General features: G+C 35.3%; 2 protein-coding genes across 6 annotated transcripts in view; one reads left to right on the top strand and one right to left on the bottom strand.

The window, feature by feature from the left end:
• Positions 1-8,025, bottom strand: part of LOC145256358 (putative ATP-dependent RNA helicase DDX28) — a 92,733-nt gene extending 84,708 nt beyond the window's left edge. For 3 of the 5 annotated variants that reach the window (XM_080115181.1, XM_080115178.1, XM_080115182.1), the window contains exons 1-2: positions 4,388-4,474; positions 432-534 (exon numbers count right to left, since the gene is read on the bottom strand). In XM_080115181.1, the coding sequence (XP_079971307.1) occupies positions 432-518 (87 nt within the window). In that variant the 5' untranslated portion in view covers positions 519-534; positions 4,388-4,474. Of the gene's footprint in view, positions 1-431; positions 535-4,193; positions 4,475-7,955 lie in introns of those variants that run through there. The other 2 variants (XM_080115180.1, XM_080115179.1) reach the window with 2 other exon arrangements.
• Positions 8,026-8,111: 86 nt separating this feature from the next.
• The window catches only part of LOC145256359 (BRISC and BRCA1-A complex member 2-like), a 43,376-nt gene continuing 31,671 nt past the window's right edge, over positions 8,112-19,816 (top strand). The window contains exons 1-5 of the mRNA XM_080115183.1: positions 8,112-8,316; positions 12,129-12,205; positions 13,829-13,926; positions 14,915-15,106; positions 18,995-19,072. Coding sequence (XP_079971309.1) covers positions 8,195-8,316; positions 12,129-12,205; positions 13,829-13,926; positions 14,915-15,106; positions 18,995-19,072 — 567 coding nt within the window. The 5' untranslated portion in view covers positions 8,112-8,194. The remainder of the gene's footprint in view (positions 8,317-12,128; positions 12,206-13,828; positions 13,927-14,914; positions 15,107-18,994; positions 19,073-19,816) is intronic.

Below are 19,816 nucleotides of genomic sequence, written 5' to 3'. Positions count from 1 at the left end.
TACTACATCTAGTCTGGTGCACTGCAGCATCTGCTGTGGCTATAAAATCGAAGCCAAAGTTGGATCCAGGCCTGAGTGGGTGATAAAGTGACCTAGGTTTGCTCACTTACCATTGGCTTTGGTCTTGCAGACAAAATCAAACAGAAAGACAAGTCAACATCATCCGAGCCAGCACAACTGCAGGAGTTGCGAGAAAAGTGTTGCAATGCTTCACCATCCGCCTATCGGGATTCCGAATCGGATCTTTTGGTTGAAGTTTATTCGTTTAGTCTTTGCCTTTCTCAAGGTATCCGCAAGGCAGTCAAGCTATTTTTCCATAACTGGTGGAAATTTTTAAATATTTTAAATTTCCATGAAAATAACTCAGATTGTACGGTTCTATGAAAACAAAATCTTTAAGTGATTCTTCATAAAAATGACATCATACTTACACTGTGTTTTACAATGGAGTTTTGGAAAACGCATCCTCGCTGCATAGACCTCAAAGTCTGAATCGTAACTGCAGCCAATAAAGACATCCTGGCATTGGATTATCTGAAAGATTCAAAAAGAAATCAAATTAACAGACAATTGTATGGATAAAACCTTACAGTGCAATTTTTTTTCTGCTATGATCAACATTTCTTTGATACTAAGTATGAATGAGGCCTCATATAGTTGTATGATCTGCGACAGATTTTATATTTTTTGAATTTTTGAGATGAGGATTTGTATTATTCAGACTACTGTTCTCATCTTGTGTGTTTCAGCTGATCTAACCTACAGCACAGCTTGTTGAGTTTCATAATCTTTTGGTTGAACTTAGAAATCTGAACGGAATCCTTTATTTAATTCATGGAGGTAGCATGGGGTCATTTTGTCAGCCATGACCAGGTGGAAGCCTTAAGTAAGCAATTATATTCTTAGTGGTGTAACGGATAAAATACCAAGTATTTTCATGGAATGTGCTCTGATGAACTTGTTGCACTTGTGCCCCCTCGACATACATATGCCCGACAAACCTGCTTAGCAACAAAATCACACTCCTTCACTGTAGGCAGAGACCGATTCATACCATCCAAAAAATTCCAACAAAAACCTAACAGCCAGCCATGGTTCTCCCCAGAATGTGCTGCTGCCATTGAGCACAGAAATCACTTTTTCCATAGCTACCAACGTAATAGATGCACTGAGACTAAAACTGCTTTCAGGAATGACAGCAACCACTGTAAAAGAGTAATAAAAAATGCAAGAGAGCTATATGCTCAGTCCATTAAATCCAAAGTAGCTAAGCAGCGGCTTGGTTCCCACCAGTTTTGGCAAATAGCAAACAGGATCCTAAACAGAAGCGTGCGTCCTATCCCAACCACCATCAATAGACCTGAGGTTATCTCATCAGTATCAGACAAGGCCAAACTATTAGCCATGAACTTTGCAGCTAACTTTACCCTCTGCGATGAAGGTCATCAACTCCCTGTATTTCCTCCTACAACAGACAGCACACTATCCAAACATACAAATATCTGTGCACGAGGTTGCCAAACTAATCAAGAACCTTGACTCCAGTAAAGCAACTGGCCCAGACGGCATTCCAATTATAGTGTCGAAAAAGCTTCGACCAGAACGTGCCCCCATACTTACAAAACTGTTTAAGCATTGCCTTAAGGAGAAGTGCTTTCCAACATCCTGGAAAACCTTGTCAGTATGCCCTGTATTTAAGAACTCAGGTGATAAGTCATCTCCCTCTCAGTACAGACCAATAAGTCTCTTGTGTGTCATAAGTAAGTTGTTGGAATCCATATTAAATAAAGAAGTAGTTAACCACCTCAGCAGAAATAACCTCCTTAGTGACATGCAATATGGTTTCCATTCTGCTAGATCTACAGCTGATGTGCTAACGGTTATATCCCATGGGATTAGTGAATCTCTTGACAAAGGCTTCCTTTCTAGGGCAATTGCTCTTGACATATCAAAGGCCTTCAACAAGGTATGGCGTAAGGGCCTACTTCACAAGATTTCCAGCTATGGTATAACTGGAAATGTTTTCTCAATAATTAAATCATTTCTCTCTGATAGGATCATAAGAGTAGTGGTTGATGGGCAAAAATCAGAGGCCCACAGTATTAATGCTGGAGTCCCCCAAAGGTCCATCCTGGGCCCAACTTTCTTCCTGATCTAGATCAATGATCTCCCAAAACACATACTTAAATCATTCGCTGACATCTATGCTGATGACACAACCATCTATGGCAACACATCAAAGGCTGTAAATAACAAAGTTCTCTCTAATTTTCTCTTCTCTGATCTTGAACGCGTGGTACAGTGGGGGAAGAGGTGGCTGGTTACTTTTAATGCATCCAAAACCAAGCTCCTAACTTTACATCATCAATGCTCTGTTCCTCATCTAGCATCAACTGAAATGGATGGCTCTCGTCTTGGGGAGGCTTCATGTTTTGACAAGCTCCTGGGTGTGACCTTTACTCCTGATCTGAAATGGAACACATATATCAAGTCTGTTGCCTGGGCCGCTGGGAAAATGGTGGGATCCTTCTACCGCTCTAGAAGATATCTCACTACTGATGCAATTCTCTATCTGTACAAAAGCCAAGTACGTCCAAAGATGGAGTACTGCTGCCACATCTGGGCTGGAGCTTCTAAAAACAGCCTATCCTGCCTTGACAGAGTACAAAATAGACTTCATGGCTTAGTGGGGGATGCCCTTTTCTCTTCCCTACAACCTTTTCTCTTCCCTACAACCTCTCTCCCACAGAAGAGACGTTGCAAGCATGTCTTTGTTTTAGCGGTATTTCCATGGCAAGTGCTCGTCCGATCTCCAATCTCTGGTCCTCGCTCGCCAATCTTTCACAATAAACGCCCATCTAGCTAAAACCACTCTTTATCTGTGTCTAAATCAAAACGTAGGTTCCATGAACAAAGCTTCTTTCTGAGAAGTGCACGCTTGTGGAATTCTCTTCTGTTTGCCTGTTTCCCACCTGACTACAACTTGGATGTCTTCAAATCCAACATAAACAAATTCCTGATGAACCGCCACCTTAAGTAAGACACTTTATTAAATCTCCAATACCAACTATTACTACGATATTATCCTATTGATTATTGTACATACAATATCCCTTATCCCCGAGTGGCTTCCAGGCCTTGATAAGTGGTGATCCCCCATGTAAAAAAAAACAGTCTGATCTGGTAGCACTAGCCAACATCTTGTCAATCCTTTCTAGGCATGGTCCCAAATGCTGAAGTGGTGATATACTTTGTTAGGGGTGAACGTGGGTTTAAAAAAAAAAAAAGTGGCATTTTTCTGAAGGTAAAATGTTCAATACTCAGTGATACTAAGAATAAAACTGTAAATGCTTAAAGCTTCCACTCAGTCATGACTGATTAAGAGCATGCTACCTACATGGTTCAATGAACCATGTAGGTAGCATTGGTTCATTCAAACTTCCAACTGTAACCTGTGTACACATTACCACAATAACTTTTTCAGGCATTTTTAACAAAAGCCAACAAAATAAAAATGAAGTAAAAAAGACAAATGGATGAGTTCTTGTTCAGAATTTCTCCTATATTAAAAAACAAAAAACAAAAGTAAAGAAGCATTTATATGATGTACGTACCTGTGACATAACGAAAATATCATATTCCAAAAATCACATAAATTGATCAAGTATTTTTATTTTTAAATAAGAAAATCAAATTTTATGAATAATTGAGAAGCGACTGCCACACATCGCCATTATGAAAACAATCTAAAGAAACAAAGGGAGATACCTGAACAATAATTCAAATTTGCGATTTTTTTTTTTTTTGTAATACCTACGAATTCTAATTTAAAAAAATTATTAAAAAGATACTTGATCAATTTACGCGAAATTTCGAATATGATATTTTCGTTTTGTCATGGATACGTACATCATACAGGTTTGGGTGGTTTATTTTTTAATACGAGGGGACTGCTGGATAAGAACTGATATTTCAGCTTCGGAACAAGATCAAAATGTAGTATCTGTTCTGATGCTGCTGTGCACTTCATTTTTTGCTCTCAGTTAGTGGAGGAGAAATCCTTCATGACTGATACATTTTTTTAAATTTTTGGTATTAACCAGGGTGCCCCTTTTTGGAGAGCTGGTGCCCCCTCCCCACATTAAAAATAGACCTCATGTCTAACTGCCCTCGTGGGAGGCAAGTAAACATACCACAGGATTGTTCAATTTGATGTGATCTTCGATGACCTTTAGTTATTTTCATAAAAAGTTTATTTGCCAATAACGCGTGTATTGTTATTGCGTGACGTTTAATCGCATTTCATCCCAATTCAAAATAACACACAAAAATAAAATCGCGTTTTGCTTTTTAGCTTTTCGAAATTCCAAACAAAAAATCGACTCACCTTCACGTGTGAAACTCTTTAGAAATTGAACACCAGAAATATTCAAACGGTGTAATGGGAAAAAACTCCCGGTCGGTTTTAAGGACTTTTTTTATTTTTTTTATTTTTGAACTCTGAACTAACGTGATTAATCAATAAAAATCTATTATCACGGTCCAATAGCAAGCATCGTTTTCTTTCTGTATGATTTTGTTTGTGGATATTTTTGGTATTTCTACAGTTTATCGCCGAAAATGAAGACGCTATTTGTTTTTTCGCGAACTTGTCGTTAAAATCCGAGGGAGAAATCAGTATTTTAAACTGTGACCGAAGTATGAAATAAATAACAAAAAAAATTAAACTAGATAATGATTTTTCCGTTTCAATTTAAATTAATTTGTTGTTGACTTTTCAAAGTTGCTTTAATTAAAAAAAAAATGTTTATTTTAAATTATTTCTTTATTCGGAAAAAAAAATCTATTTTATAAAAATTCAATGTTGCTTTCATTACAAAATTGGGTACTTGTACAGTTTATTAATCAAGACATGAAAAAATAAAAATATCGAAAAAAGGTTATATTGTACGTAAAACGAAGTTCTCCAAAAAAAAAAAAAAAAAAAAAATTCACTTAATTTCATCAAGTAGTTTGTTTTTTTTTAAAGCAAAAAAAAAAAAAAAAAAAAAAAACAATTTGTTATGCTACCGAGCAAAAGATTCGATTTTTAGGAAGAAAAGCTAGAATTAAAGATGGGGAAGGGGTGTGGGCACTTTAACTGGAGTTCTTTCCCCGTGCCGTCTTCAAAAAATTCAAAGATGGCTTTTGAATAAAAAGCACACACACAGCATCCATTTCGACCTTTTATAAATCTATTAGCAAGGAGACCCGACGTTGCCGGGGAATAAATGAGAATCAACAAATGTTTCACTCTCCCATATTTTATTGTCATCGAAATGGATGAAATCACCCATTTTTCAACCAAATCGAATGATTGCCTGCTCTAATTGGGGGACCCATGGCAATGCACCTGGAGAAAGTTTCACATGCCTCTCACAGTGACTTAGTCCATAATGCATTTAGTTTACATTGCACTGTAGAGAACCTACTGTTGATTTTATAAAATTATGGCTACCCAGCGTTGCCTGGGTGGAGAGAGGTGGTATACTAAGGTTATTGAGCACCCCCCCCACTAAAAAATGTTTCAATGAAAATAGCAGCCAGTACCCGTGCGAGCGCAAAAAAAAAAAAAAATTAGCCATAGTTCGCAGGCAGGCTCGAACCTGTAACGTGAGAGAGGAAAAGGAGGTGAAAAAAACGCTATTTCAGCCACAACAACTTATGACATCATTGGCCTTCGAAATACCATTTTATAAATGTACATTAAGATTGGCAGGCGTATGACTTACCAAAATTTTGATGCAAAAACTGACCCCTCCTTGCAAAAAACGGCCCAGTTGACCAGCACAGTTTTTAGATATTTTTCGTTCGAGAGATTGATCTTTCTAACAATGTCAATTTTGTCATGGTTGATGCATCTGTAGAAAGGTTTTGGCAGACATACAAACATGCACACACACACACACACACACACACACACACATTTTCCCTTTTATATAATAGAAGATGGCTTGCATTAAAGTTTAAAATATAAAAGGCAAGAATCATGCTTCAATTTTGCTTTAAACAGAAACATTCATTCTGAACACACCCCTGTCATATCAAAGAACCTACTGTTGATTTTATATGTTCAGCCTTTCAACTTGTGTGGTAATAAAACTTCTCAAATGCACTTGTGATGTTAGGTTGTGTAAGGTGTTAACTTTGGTCAAAATCACCTGTTCCTTCTTTCATCGGATTTTTTTCAATTATTTTGATTACTGATACTTATCAAAGATATTCTGATACAAACCCTTTGCTGATAAGTGTCTTGTGGAAAAGGTATGAAGTTTTGGATTACTGATTTTTATGAACAGAGTGACACACGTGGTTATTTTTCTGAGGGGGAAAAGAAAGTTTTAGGGTGAAGTAATTGTTTTACATTCTTAATAAATTATAGCAAAGAACAAAAGGCACAAAAGAAACACAAACTTCCTTTTAAACAATAACAATGAAGAGTATTTTATTTGTGGCAGGAACTGGCAGGTCAGGCTGCTAAAAAGGAAGAAGGAAAAGAAAGATCTTTTAAGGTTGTCGAAGATCCGTCAGTACCGTGTTGTCCCTGGCTGGATAGCAGTTGTCTCAAATCGAGACCGTCAATGCTATATAGCAAAATGTCTGGTGGACAAGAGACGAAAAAGGATAGATGTTGCTACACTGGCGGTCCGGATCTGACTGCTGACGTTCCCTTAAGACTTTTAGGGAGCAGATGAATCAATGCACCCTGTTAGCTGATTGGTCAGCCTGGGGCTGGAAAACTCAGAAGGGGGCATTGATTCACCAGAGAAAATAATTCTCTGTGACTGCTACAAAGTCATTAAGTTACTTAAGCGTCATGCGTGTGTGTGTGTGTGTGTGCGTGCATGTGTGTGTGTGTGTGTAGGTTCATTGCATAAGAAAACAATAGTTCGAAATAGCATTATTGAAAAAAAGAATAATTCTCGTTCAATGTGGTAATTTTCCATGCTGAGAATTGCATGGCGCATGCAAAATCTTGTTGGGTGATTTAACATCTTACTAAGATCAAGTCCGGCTTATGTGCTGAGGACGGGTAGTGGTGATGTTTACTTGTAAGACTGCATCCCAAACTGGTTTGATTTTTGCGGGCAAAACCTGTTATATGCGTGTTCCAATCAGTTTGTCATATCACTGCACGTGGAGCACAACATAGTTCCTTTATCACATGTGTGTGGAGGGGCAAATTACGGCATTGTAATCCTGTACGATCTGATATCTTTCAGTCGTCTTACTCTCCACTTACGACTGAAAGAAGCAGCACATATGCTGGGGAATAACCAACTGCTAAGTAGACCTAGTATAGAATTAAATACGATATGGGAGCCAGTAATTATAAACAATAGATAATATATACAAGTAATAAGTAAAAACATTAATATATACAAGTGATAAGTAAAAACATTAATATATACAAGCAATAAGTATAGAGATAGATATACATTAATATATAGTAATAATTAGTAATAATTAGTAATATTTACAACTAGAAATATAAAGTAGGTTTAAGACTCCTAAAATTCGTACTAGAATTGTCCGCAAGGACCCGTGGCGCAGTGGTTAGAGTATTGGGAAAAATCAATTGTAAAAGTGATATTCTCCTGAAGGTTTAAGGTTCAATCCTCAGTGTGAGCGCCCGAAATATACATTTGCGAATTACTTAGGACCTCTATCCAATCATGGCTGGCGGAACAAGAGCATGCTACCCTCGTGAAGTAAATAAAGGGGTCTGCTCAAAATTCCGTCCGAGTTCGACAGAAACGTTCCCGAGTTCGACAAGATACCCCTGAAGGTCGGAGGTTATATCGACCGAAACGTTGTGAAAAATCACACATGAGAACAGTAGTCCGATGAATAATAATACATATAACCAATCCTCATCTCAAAAATTCAGAAACATAAAGAAATGATGTATATACCCGTGACGAAAATCAAATACTTCCATTCCCTGTTTAGATCAACCGAGCCCACTTTCGGCGTTTAACTTTGCGTACTGAATTTTTGGATCGTTGTTAATTTATTGATTATTTTGTTTTCGGAATAACCAACATTTTAATCGGTCTTAATTTTAAAGGGGACTTTTAATATGAACACCGAACCGGAAAAGCTCGATTACTAATATTTAGTTGTCAAAAATTTTCTAGTTTTCTGTTCATCGATGGATAACGAAATGTGGAAGCAGTTGACTCCGGCAATTGTGAATTATGTCGAAACTCTTGTCAGACAAGGCCAAGTTGGAATCGGTGCCGGAAATATCTACATCAAAGATATCTTTTCAAGGTAAACGAAAAAGACAAAATAACAATTGATTGTTTTGGTCCATTTGATTGCTTATAGAATAATGTTATAGAAACACTCCCGTCTAGAATAGGTATTTATTTATTTATTGTTGATTCATTTATTTATTTATTATTTATTCATTTCTTAGGTTCGGGATGGAAATTGATCTCATGGCACTTAACAAAATCACTCGACAGGCATTGCACTTGCAGTAAACGAAAGAACGAAAAAGTGGTCAATAAACAAATATACAACAAATATATGTTACCAAAGGCAAGATAAGTTAACTCTGGGGTTGTATTTACACATAGATTCGAACCTGGATAAGTTTTTGGTGTTTTAATTGAGTTTAAAGTGTGTTTTAAACGCAACTAATACTGAGGACGAGAACAGAGATGGCGCCATGATGCCCCCAGCTTTGGAGACTCAAGAAGTCGAGAATCGCTCCAAATTTTTATTTATTTATTTTTTTTATTTTAAAACGATTATCGAAACTCCTTAGATGACTGTCTCAGTTCTGCCATGTTATTCTCGTTCTAACTCGATATTAGTTGTTTTTCGAAATGTTTGTCGATGTATTGGAAAATTTAAAATGGCGCCCAACTCTCTCTTGAACACGGTAAGTTTGGGAAAATGAGTTAAAAATAAAAAAAATATATACAAAATACTGCTAGAAACTCGATCAATATGTTACCGTGACACAAGCTGACATATATTCGATTAGTTTCTAACAGTATTTTGGATAGTTTCTTATTTTGAACTCATTTTCCTAAACTTACCGTGTTCAAGAGAGAGTCGGGCGCCATTTTAAATTTTCCAATACATCTATAAACACTGTGTTTTTCGAACTGAATAAACATGTTACATTAAATAAAAACACTAAAAAAAGTATCCAGTTAAGTAGAAAAATAACTTATCTTGCCTTTGATAACATTTATTTGTTCTATATTTTTTTTTTGACAACTTTTTCGAATTTATGTGTATAGTAATACAAACCCGACTTTTTTTCTTTTTTTTTTTTTTTTTTTTGGTACTCATGCAGAGAGTGATCCGTGCTGAAATAATAAGGTTATTATTTAAAAAAAGCTATTATTAACATGGGGAGGGGAGGGTGTTTTGTACCTATTCTGTACTTTTAGAATTGAATAAAAAAACATAAAACTTTAATTAAACGTGGAAATATGAATTTAAAAAATAGCGCGGATCGCTCTCTGCATTAGCACCCCCCCCCTTTTTTTTTTAGCTAAAAATAATAGCAGTTGTACTACTCGATTAATTTTCGTAATTTTTGGATAATTACTATTTTCGACATGACAATTAAATACGTAATATTGTTTTTGCTTAAAACGATATATTAAAAAATCGATTTGTCTATAGCTGTTACGTTGTGGGTGTTATTTTTGAGGTACCAGTTATGCGACTATGTTTCGTTGTTCTTATTTAGATGACGACTTATATATTTGTTGTTGTTCATGTTAGTAAGAGTCTTAGTGTGTTCAAGTGTGTGATCATGTTGTGAGATACTAGATATTATATATATTCCTTGTGAGTGTTCATATTGTTGCGAGATGGAGACACAAATAGGGTATATATAAATATATATATATATAATAGACAGTGTACATGTTACTACAAGAGCACCAAACCTGTAATTCAACTAGAAGAGATTTTGAATATCTTGATAGATAGACCGAGAGTGCGTTTGACATTTACGTTTGACAGTTGTACATATAATATAAACACGTTACCTTTCTCGTTGTAATGATGAACACAGAAAGACGGCAGTTATAAAAAACATGATGATCATTTATTCTTCGACCGGTCAGAAATGATTCTGTATTTCAGGGATTCAAAGTTGCTACATGGTTATTTCTGAACCCTCTCGCTTCCCAGCGGGTGCCTTGACTCTATCCGAGAATCAGTTTGAACCTCTCTGCTTCTCTGATCTGCCTGATCTCTCCTCCTAACTAACTTCGAACTCTTTCCTATATTGAGAAATCACACATATGTCTGGTTAACGTGACTACAACTCACGTGTTTCCAACATGTGCGATTTGCAGGTTTTTGGAACCATTTCTGACGACCAGGAAATTTCCTATTCTCTTTGTTGTTTTACAAAGGAATTTAACCTACTTGTCTAATTCTATGACCCATATTTTATTATGCATTCTTTCTAAGAATGTGAATAGTTTCCAGCCAAATTTGTATGTATTAAATATTTTAACAGAATCAACAATTTACTGGACATTTATAATAACATTTTGTGTTTATTTTAACTTATGACTGGAATTCTCAATTCCGACTCTAGCTTCGCAAGTTCGAATCCTTGACTATCCTATTTCATATTTACATTTAACTAATTCCATATTTTTTTTACTTACATGAAAAGGTGACTTTATCATAATAAGAACCTCCAAAAAACAAAACAAAACATAGATATCAGCGTATCAGCGATCCACCATTTTCTATTTTGAAATTGCGGATTAGTCAAAATCGTAGATTGCTGTTATCTCCCTTGTCTTCAACATTGATACGAAAAAAAGCTGCATTATTCAATAAATTTTAGTTTTACTTGTAATTATTTTTCTACTCTATCATTTTTTTGAATGAGGAAGTTTCATGGGAATATTAAATTCACTAACGGTCCCCATTTGCTTGTTTGTCCCAGTCAGGGGACATAATGACATAAAAATTTTTTTCAGTTTTTGCAGGGTGTCTACATCCTCCTACATACAGCGCCTGGTATTCCCAGGCTCATCGACAATGAGTCATCGTTGCTTAACTTTGGTGATCTAACGAGAACTAGTGTGTAAACATGGTTATGCTTTATGTCACCAAATATGCTAATTAAATATGCTTTATGTCACCAAATATGCTAATTAAATGCACCAAACGTTGATGCTATTGTCTTTTTCCATTTATAAAACTCAATCATGTTCTGCAAAGCCAAAAACAACTTTTTTCCATTACAAAACAACCAGACTAAATAATAAATAAATATTTGAAGATATAAAAATTTAGAAGCATAAATTTTTTTTTCTAAAATTTTGGATTCAGCATTAAATAACCCCCAAAAAACATAAAATTTTGGATTCAGCATTAAATAACCCCCAAAAAACATAAAATTTTGGATTCAGCATTAAATAAGCCCATAAAACAACCAAACCAAACCTCTTTATTGTTACATTAAACCAAGTTCTAATGGTAGAGCTAAACTTGGCCACCTCCCGCATATTTTATGCCTGACACAAGATCATCAACTTGAAGTGAGGCATTCATTACACATTTATATTTGTCAATTTAATCCCTTTTTTGTTGCCTATATGCATTTTTGATAATACACTATCTTTAAATAGCTCAAATTTAAATATGTTAAGGCCTTGGGGACTTTTGGGACTAAAAGCGGGGAGGGGGGGCAAATGATGGACTTTTTCATTTCTTTTTTTGCATGGTGCAGAACTCAAATTTACATATCTTAAGGTCTAAAACTGCACCGTTTGTTCATTTTCACCCGGATTTGACATTCTCTAGGGACTTTGGGGGCTAAATGGGGGAGATGGGGCAAATGCTGAACTTTGTCATTTTCTTTTATGTCTTCTTCACTGTGCTTCACTTGTTTTTATTAAAATGTTAGGAAGCACAGAGTAGTTACAAACACCCTCCCCTCCACATGTTAAAAAAGGCTTTCAAAATAATAATGCTATCATTTCAGCACGGCGCCAAAAATGCACAATTACCCATTTTTTTTTTGTCTGATTTTTAAAATAAGAATTTGATTTTTACGTTTCCTTTTTCCAATTTTTTTTTTCCAGCTGTCCGAGTATTACATTATCCCCAAAAGGAGATCGTTTTAAAGTAGCCTTACCTTATGGTGGATGCTCCGTTACTTGTAAGTATGCTCGCTCGGCTCCCTCATTCTTAAAACTTTTTATATCACGTCTATCTCATGATATCTAAGAGTTAACAACAGGGGTCGCCTGTCTATTTAATTTGCCCGACTTTGAAACATTAAATATTCTACATTTTTGGATCGCCACGTGTTGCTTTCGTTTTTTGGAATAATAATAATAAAAAAAAAAAAAAAAAAAGAAACTCAATTTGATTGGTCAATGTCGGCTTCACCGTCATATCAGACAATTGCTTTATTACTCCTCCCCTAATAATAAACGAGGGAGCCTATTTTCCTTCCTTCCTTCCTTCCCCCTTCCCCAAAAACAATCATTAAAAACTGTCCTGCGCTAAAAATATTCACTACTGAATAGCGATTGCTTATGTCATCGTAACGTAGCAGCCACCTGTCAATCAAACCTTTGAGTTGACTCACTTTTTAATCACTCTTACATTGTCACTGCCGCCATAGCGCAGGTGTTCAGGCTCAGCCTATTGGCCTCAAGGCTCCAGGTTCGATCCTACCGGCCACCAACCTCCCGTCTTTTTTTTTTTTTTTTCCATTTTTAAAATCACTATTGTTAAGTTTCCTTTTTGTTGTGATTTACCCCCCCCCTTCCAACACACGCACCTACAAACACCCCGGGCAACGCCGGGTACCCCCCACTAGTCTATAATATAAATCTCACTTGTCTATTTAAATATATGTATGTCTGCCTTAAACTTTCGACAGAGGTGACGGATTTTTACAAGATCAGTATTGTTTTGAAGCTCAACCCTTCGGACAACAAATATTGACAAATTGGCCAAAAACATTAATTCCTTCACCCTCAACTAGGCATTTTTCTACAGGGAGAGGTCGCGTTTTTCACTGATATTTGCAAAAGTCTTCCCCTCTTTTCGATTGACTAGCCCTAATTTAAACCTTCACCACTTCCGGTTTGGCAATGGATGAACTGGCAAAGATGTCACATTTTTTTTTTTCACATTCTTTTCTTCCTTCGCGATATGGAATTTTTTCTTTTTGTTCAACACACACCTCCAAACACTCAGACTAGTCTGTAATATGAATCTCACCTGTCTGTTTTAATGTATGTTTGTATGTGTGCCTAAAATTTTCGACAGAGATGACGGATTTTCACGAGATCGGAATTGTTTTGAAGCTCGACCCTTCAGACAACAAATATTGAAAAATTGGCTAAAAACATTAATTTTTCACCCTCAACTGGGCTATTTTCTATAAGGAGGAGGTCACTTTTTTCACCGATATTTTCAAAAGTCATCCCTTCTTTTCAATTGACTAGCCTTAATTTAAACCTTCACCACTTCCGGTTTGGCGATGGACAAAATGGCAAAGACATCACATTTTTTTTTTTCACGTCCTTTTCCTCGTTCACGATATGAGTTCGAGCCTGCCTGCCTACTACCACTTTTTTTTCTCAACACACACCTCCGAACACCTGGGCAACGCCGTGCACCCAAGCTAGTATATTAATAGGTTAGCATTTTAAATATTCAACATGTATTGATTAGAATTTTGATTGATTAGAATTTCAAATATTCAAATTGAGTTTTCAATCAGATTCCAATCAAAATTTCTTTTTCTGTTTTTCTGTATTTAAAGGGGAAGTTTTGTTTGATTGCAACCATCCTGAAGAACCCCCTGATTTTATATTTGATGCTGATCAAAAAGGATTTGCACCTGAGCTGGACAGCATCCAGGTAAGATTTAGACATGGCTTCTTTGAAAAAGTTGGGTTAAATTTAATTTTTTTTTTTTTTTTTTTTTTTTTTAATCCACATCAGCCATTTTAAAGTTATTTAATGCCAAGAAAAAGAGATTACTATTAGACTAGGAAGATATGCAGGAGAGATGGAGATAAGTCTGTAACTTAAAACCAAAAATAGTAATTTCGTTTTAGTGTCACATTACATCAATGTTCCAAATTATGGTATGTCAACCATTTTTTTTTGGGGGGGGGGGAGCAAAGTACCTTTTGTGGCCAAGTGGTTTGTGTCTTGCCATTCAGCGCATCGGGAACACAAGCAATAGACGCAAGTCTTATTTCTTTTTAGAACAATGCGTTTTATTCAGTTTTCATGGTTTTCCATGCTTGAAGTGACACGATCGTTTCTCATTTGTAGAAGGAGGGTGGAGGGGGGACATTGTTTTGCTATAGTGTTAGCCACTATTTCTTTATATCTTGTCACCTCCACAAGATGTCTGCTGATCCAGTCTCTCAGAGAATCAGAGACAGACTTTTTCCGATCTGCTCTCTCTGAAACAGACTCTCCCTAAGTCGTAGCAATCTTCTCCCAAAGTTGTGTTCCACAAATCACTCTATGATGTGGGTTAAATTTGATTGTTTCTTTTCATTGGTTCCCGACAAAGGATGGATTGGACCTAGTAATTCTCTCTCATTTGCACTTTTTTCAATAACCACACCTTTGACTTTTTAAAAAATTTTTTGCATAAACCTTAGTCATGGTGAAAGTAAATTTTTCGTTTGTAGAGGGGGACCCTGCATTCTTGGCTTGTTTTTTTTTCTCTTTAAAACTATGTCAGACATTTTAATGTTGTATAGCAATTTTATTTTTCTATTTTGATGTTGGATCGCTTGCACTTTTTTCCAAATGTGTTGCATTTCTGTGAGCTTGTCCTGAGACGGGTATTTTAACGAGTTTTTCATGACGTCTATTTTTTCCACAGTCTTTGATTAACTGGGATCACCAGAAACCATCGGCACTGTTATTGGTCCTCCAAGAACTCTTGGAGAAATACCGGCTCTACCAACAGCAACTGGTAGAAACAAACTATCGGCTCAAATTTGAATATGAATCACTTTTGGAACAAACTGACATCAAACCCGAAGAAGTGGAAATGCATGTCTCAAAAACGGAGGTAAAATATTTCACATTTCTCTTTGTTTGATGTTATCTTTCCCTTGTCCAAAACTCAATTTTTTTTAACGCGTCACAAGTTCCTCACATTTGCAAGCGGACTTGGGGTTTACTTTTGGCAGGCTTGTTCACTCTTTCTTTCCTTATTTTGTCCTTACATTCTGCGAATGTCATTTCTGAGTGATAATTGCGGTTTTCTGGGTTGGAATCTATCCAAATAACATTCATTGTTGGCAAGTTTTTGACATTGAAGTGGTATTTAAAAACACTTTATATAAGTGGTTTCATGCCTTGTCTGGAGCAACAAAAAAAGAAAGTCAACTGTTTCTAAATACCACCTGGCACAGTCTTATCCAATAGCAAGTTTATCAAGGAATATGAATGCTCAACATGGCTGTATCACTGATTGATCCTTAAGATACACTGTTAATACTTCGCTATATATGCAGCGTACAGATATTTGTTTGCAGTTTCCACAGCAAATGTTAAAGGTCACATCCACAACAGAATGCAAAAAAATTCTGTATAGACATCAAAAATGGTTTTATGTTGTTTATCTTATATATTATTAAATGAGGAATCCTTTCGGGTTAAAATCCAGTTAGTATTACGCATGTAAACTTGAGAAAACATGCTTGAAATGTGTCAATATTATGTGAATGAGCAAAATAAAAACAAAGTTTTGCTGATCACATCAAAATGTTCCTTGGCACTTCTTGTCTACTCAACGCCATAAAAAATTGAGTTGCACCCAACCCTAACCCTAACCCAACCTAACCCTAACCCTAACCCAACCTAACCCTAACCCTAACCCTAACTCCTTTTTTACAGAACTTTCCTCTTTCTGATGGCTTTCCAAAACTGCAACTATTTTGGTTGGTTTTGGTAGCATTCATTCACTTTCCATAACAGCCCTTGTCTAACGTAGCGAGTTTATTGTTTCGTTTTATTGTTTCACAGTCAAGTACGAAATCATCCACATGCAACATCTCTTTCGAACAAGTCGTACAAAACTTTCTCAAAAACGTTTCTAAGACACAAAAGAAACACAACATGCACTATTTTTTAAAAATATGTATCTTTTCAGAAAATATAATTTTTAAATTATGAAAACATTTTTTTAGAAAAGTCATTTAAGTTAAAAACAAAATTTGGAAAGTATTAAAATAGCTTCAGCCTTTACTTATCTGTAAAAAACAACAAATTTATTTAAAAAAACAAACAAACTACTTTATCAAATTTTTGTAATTTTTGGCATATACTATCTTCATTCTGTGACAAATACACGATAAAAATTTTTCTTAATTTTTGTTTATTGCTAAAAGTGCCAATCTGAATAAGCATCTACTAATCAACTAATTTGATATTCTAGAACAGGTTCTCCCAAAATGGGCTCCATGGAGCTCTGGAGCTACGTGAGTAAGGCTGAGGGGCTCTGCAAGCCCTTTCTAAAGGAGGACCAAATGCTTTATATGGAAAAATTAAATGGCTGCAAGCATTTAATTATTATTCTTTTTTTATTGGAAAAAGATATGATACATAACTGCAGGTGTAAAGAGTTTCAAGATGGTTCCAGAAAAAGAAAAGAAAAAATAAATTAACAAAAAATGCAGCAATTTTTGATTAATCAAAAACAAAAAATGGTTGTAAACACAAAAATGTAATAAAATCACAAACAGGAACAACTAATGAACAAGTAAGGAACAACTAATGAACAAGTATAAGTTAAAATTTGAAATTAATGTTTTTCATATTTATTTTAGAAATTATCTTGTTAGTGCTCTGTGAAAACCTTTGCCCTGCTCCATGCAAGTTTTGGAAACCCGGTGCTAGAACATTTTTTACAGCTTTGAGTTGAATCATCCATCAATTGACATTCAAGCACCACAAAAAAATGAAGTGTGTTCTAATGACATTTCAAAATTGCACATTAAATAACCTGAAAAGGTATTACATTTCTGAAATAATACAAATAACCTGAAAAGGGTTGATATGTCGTAAAACAAAAACAATAAATCTCTCTCCATAGTAGGAGAGCTACCCAAATATAAGATACAACAGGGGAGGTAAGTAGATCTAAAGTTAGTTATACAGACAACAGGAAGCAAATTTTGAAAAATAAATTTTGGACTCCATCAATAATAATAATCAAACTAGCGGGACCTGTGGAAATTCCACAGTGGACTCTTTCATATGTTCAGCGTAAATGGAGACGCCCTGATATTATTGTAGCTTTTTTGTTAAAACTAAAGAAGTATTTATCTAAGCTAGCAGGGGCGCCCGGCGTAGCTCGGTCGTAAAATACGCTTAAAAATGATATTTTAATTTATGCAGATTTCGTATTTATTATTATTATAGTCAATTTTCTACCAATTCTTATATTATAAAGTTGTGATTTCAAAAATAAAAAAATATATATCCATATGACTTGGGTGTATTGAATCAAAATCGAAACCGAAACCAAAACTTATGAAGAATTCTTAGTAAAATTATTTATTACAAGAAATGGAAGGTCATAACAATTAAACAACAGTCACACAGAAGAAAACAGATGTAAGTGTGACGCACAAAATAACACATAAGCTATCGTATCAATACATAAATTATGTGTACTCACTAGGAGTATTCAGACAGGCCATCATCAAAGATTTCTCTTTCAGAACAACCTATGGTGTTCTCTGGTGTCTGAGTGACAAGTTTCCCCAGGTTTCGAGTACTCTCCACCTTTTTCAATAACCTTTGCAAATGAATTTGCGTTGTTGCGACAGCCATTTACCATTAATTTCTCATTGACTGACTAAAATCCAAACCCATAATATGGAGAAATGTCCTTTGTCTATGACGTCAGAAGTTTGTTTTTCAAACGTGACCAATTTCACGTGGCTTTACATATGTTTGTCCAACACAATTTTGACAACAAAAGAATCTGCAATTCTAATCTAACCTATTTTAAACAATATAATTTAATTTGCATTGTTAATTCTTTTAGCTGACATATTTAATATTCAGAATTAACAATAGACTTCATTTCTAATATTTCATCTCTTAACTTTGCCTGCAGGGTTCGAATCTAGGCTTATCCTAATCTCATTTTTACTTATATAATATTCTTCTTATTTACATGGAAAGGTAACGGCCCTTGTCCCTATAACAATCATCATCATCATCATTATTATTAACAATCTATATATTAATACTGTAGTACCTTAAATGTATGTACATGTGTTATGGTTTCCAGATAATAAATTATTCAATCAGAAGATTCTTTTTATTAAAAAGGAAGATAGAAGTTGATAATATGCTCTAAATTTGTATATGTAATGTTCGTCGTACGTTATCACCTCCTATCCTCCTTTTTAATAAATAGGATCTACCAATCACCAAAGACGCAACAAAAAAATATAGATAATATGATATGCTATCATATTTTTGCAGTTTTGTCATTCATCAATTATACGAAATGTAATGTTGAATTACCACAAAATATTTAGTTTTTTTTTTTTTTTTTTTATTACATTTTCACCCCAAACAAGGCACATTGCCACTTTAATGTAGGGGGCTACTAACAGGGGAAACATCTACTGGGGTACTATGTAGGGATTAGGGCAGCGAGATGTTGGTTCACGTTGCACTTGAACTTATGCATGTCAGTACAGTTGGGGAAGCAGTGACCTGGAATGGAATTCCAAAGTCTAGCAGTTCTGGGGAAGAAACTACTGGAGTAGAAAGATCTTTTACATCTAGGGATCTCTACAGTGTGGGGGTGGGATTTTGCAGCTTGTCGGGTCTGTCGAGGGTGTTCACGTCGTGGGGGCACAAGTGCTTGCAGTTCTTCAGAGCATTCACCATTATAATACTTTTATTCTAATGCATACTTTTTCCTTTCCAGAATAATGGAATCGGTGCTGTCCATTTTTTAATCAAATTGTCTGTAGATTTTTCCCGGATACCCTCTTATCTGACAAAGGTACGTCGGCAATATTTTGTACCAGTTTTACTTACTAACAGGCCGCCCGGCGTTGGCCGGTTGTAAAATACACATAAACATTTTATTTTAATTAATGAAGAATTTGTAAGTATTGCATGTAACATGAAATTCCTTTTAAAAAAAGTGAAGTAAAAAAACAAAAACAGAAAGAAACTGAGATATGTGTATGAGAGCCTTATGTTTTTCAAAACAGTTCACTTCTTGTAAGTAAAAAATACTTGAATTGAGATCGAAATCAAAACCTAAAGACAGTGAGTCAAGTTCAATAACCATTAGGCCAGCTTGATACAATCTTTAAAAAGTGTTTTCAAACCTACTTATTCTTAACATAAGTAATCTGTCATGTGAACAGTTCATGCATGTGCAGTCATAAAGCAGTTGACAAACAGATAAAAATCCGATGACTCCCCCCACATACCAATTTTTAAAATTTTGACCGCTTAGCAGCCATTTTTCATGAAAACTGATTAAAAACTTTTCCACATGTCTGAATAACCTATGTATCAAATTTCAAGTCTGTAGATCAAAAATTTGTTGAGTATATAGGTTGAGAAGTGTCCTAACACACGCACATTGTCACTTTCATAGATTTATAGACAAGTGGGAAGGTGGCGGGTCGTAAAATACGCTTAAATATATTTTGATTCATGCAGATTTTGTATTTGTTATTGCAGAGACAATTCTCTATTGAATATTTTATATATATATATATATATATATATA

The sequence above is a fragment of the Euprymna scolopes genome, chromosome 32, assembly GCF_053919585.1.
Source record: "Euprymna scolopes isolate OS-2025 chromosome 32, ASM5391958v1, whole genome shotgun sequence".
NCBI lineage: Eukaryota > Metazoa > Mollusca > Cephalopoda > Sepiida > Sepiolidae > Euprymna > Euprymna scolopes.
The sequence above is the reverse complement of the archived record's forward strand: the minus strand, read 5'-3'. Positions and strand labels throughout refer to the sequence as shown.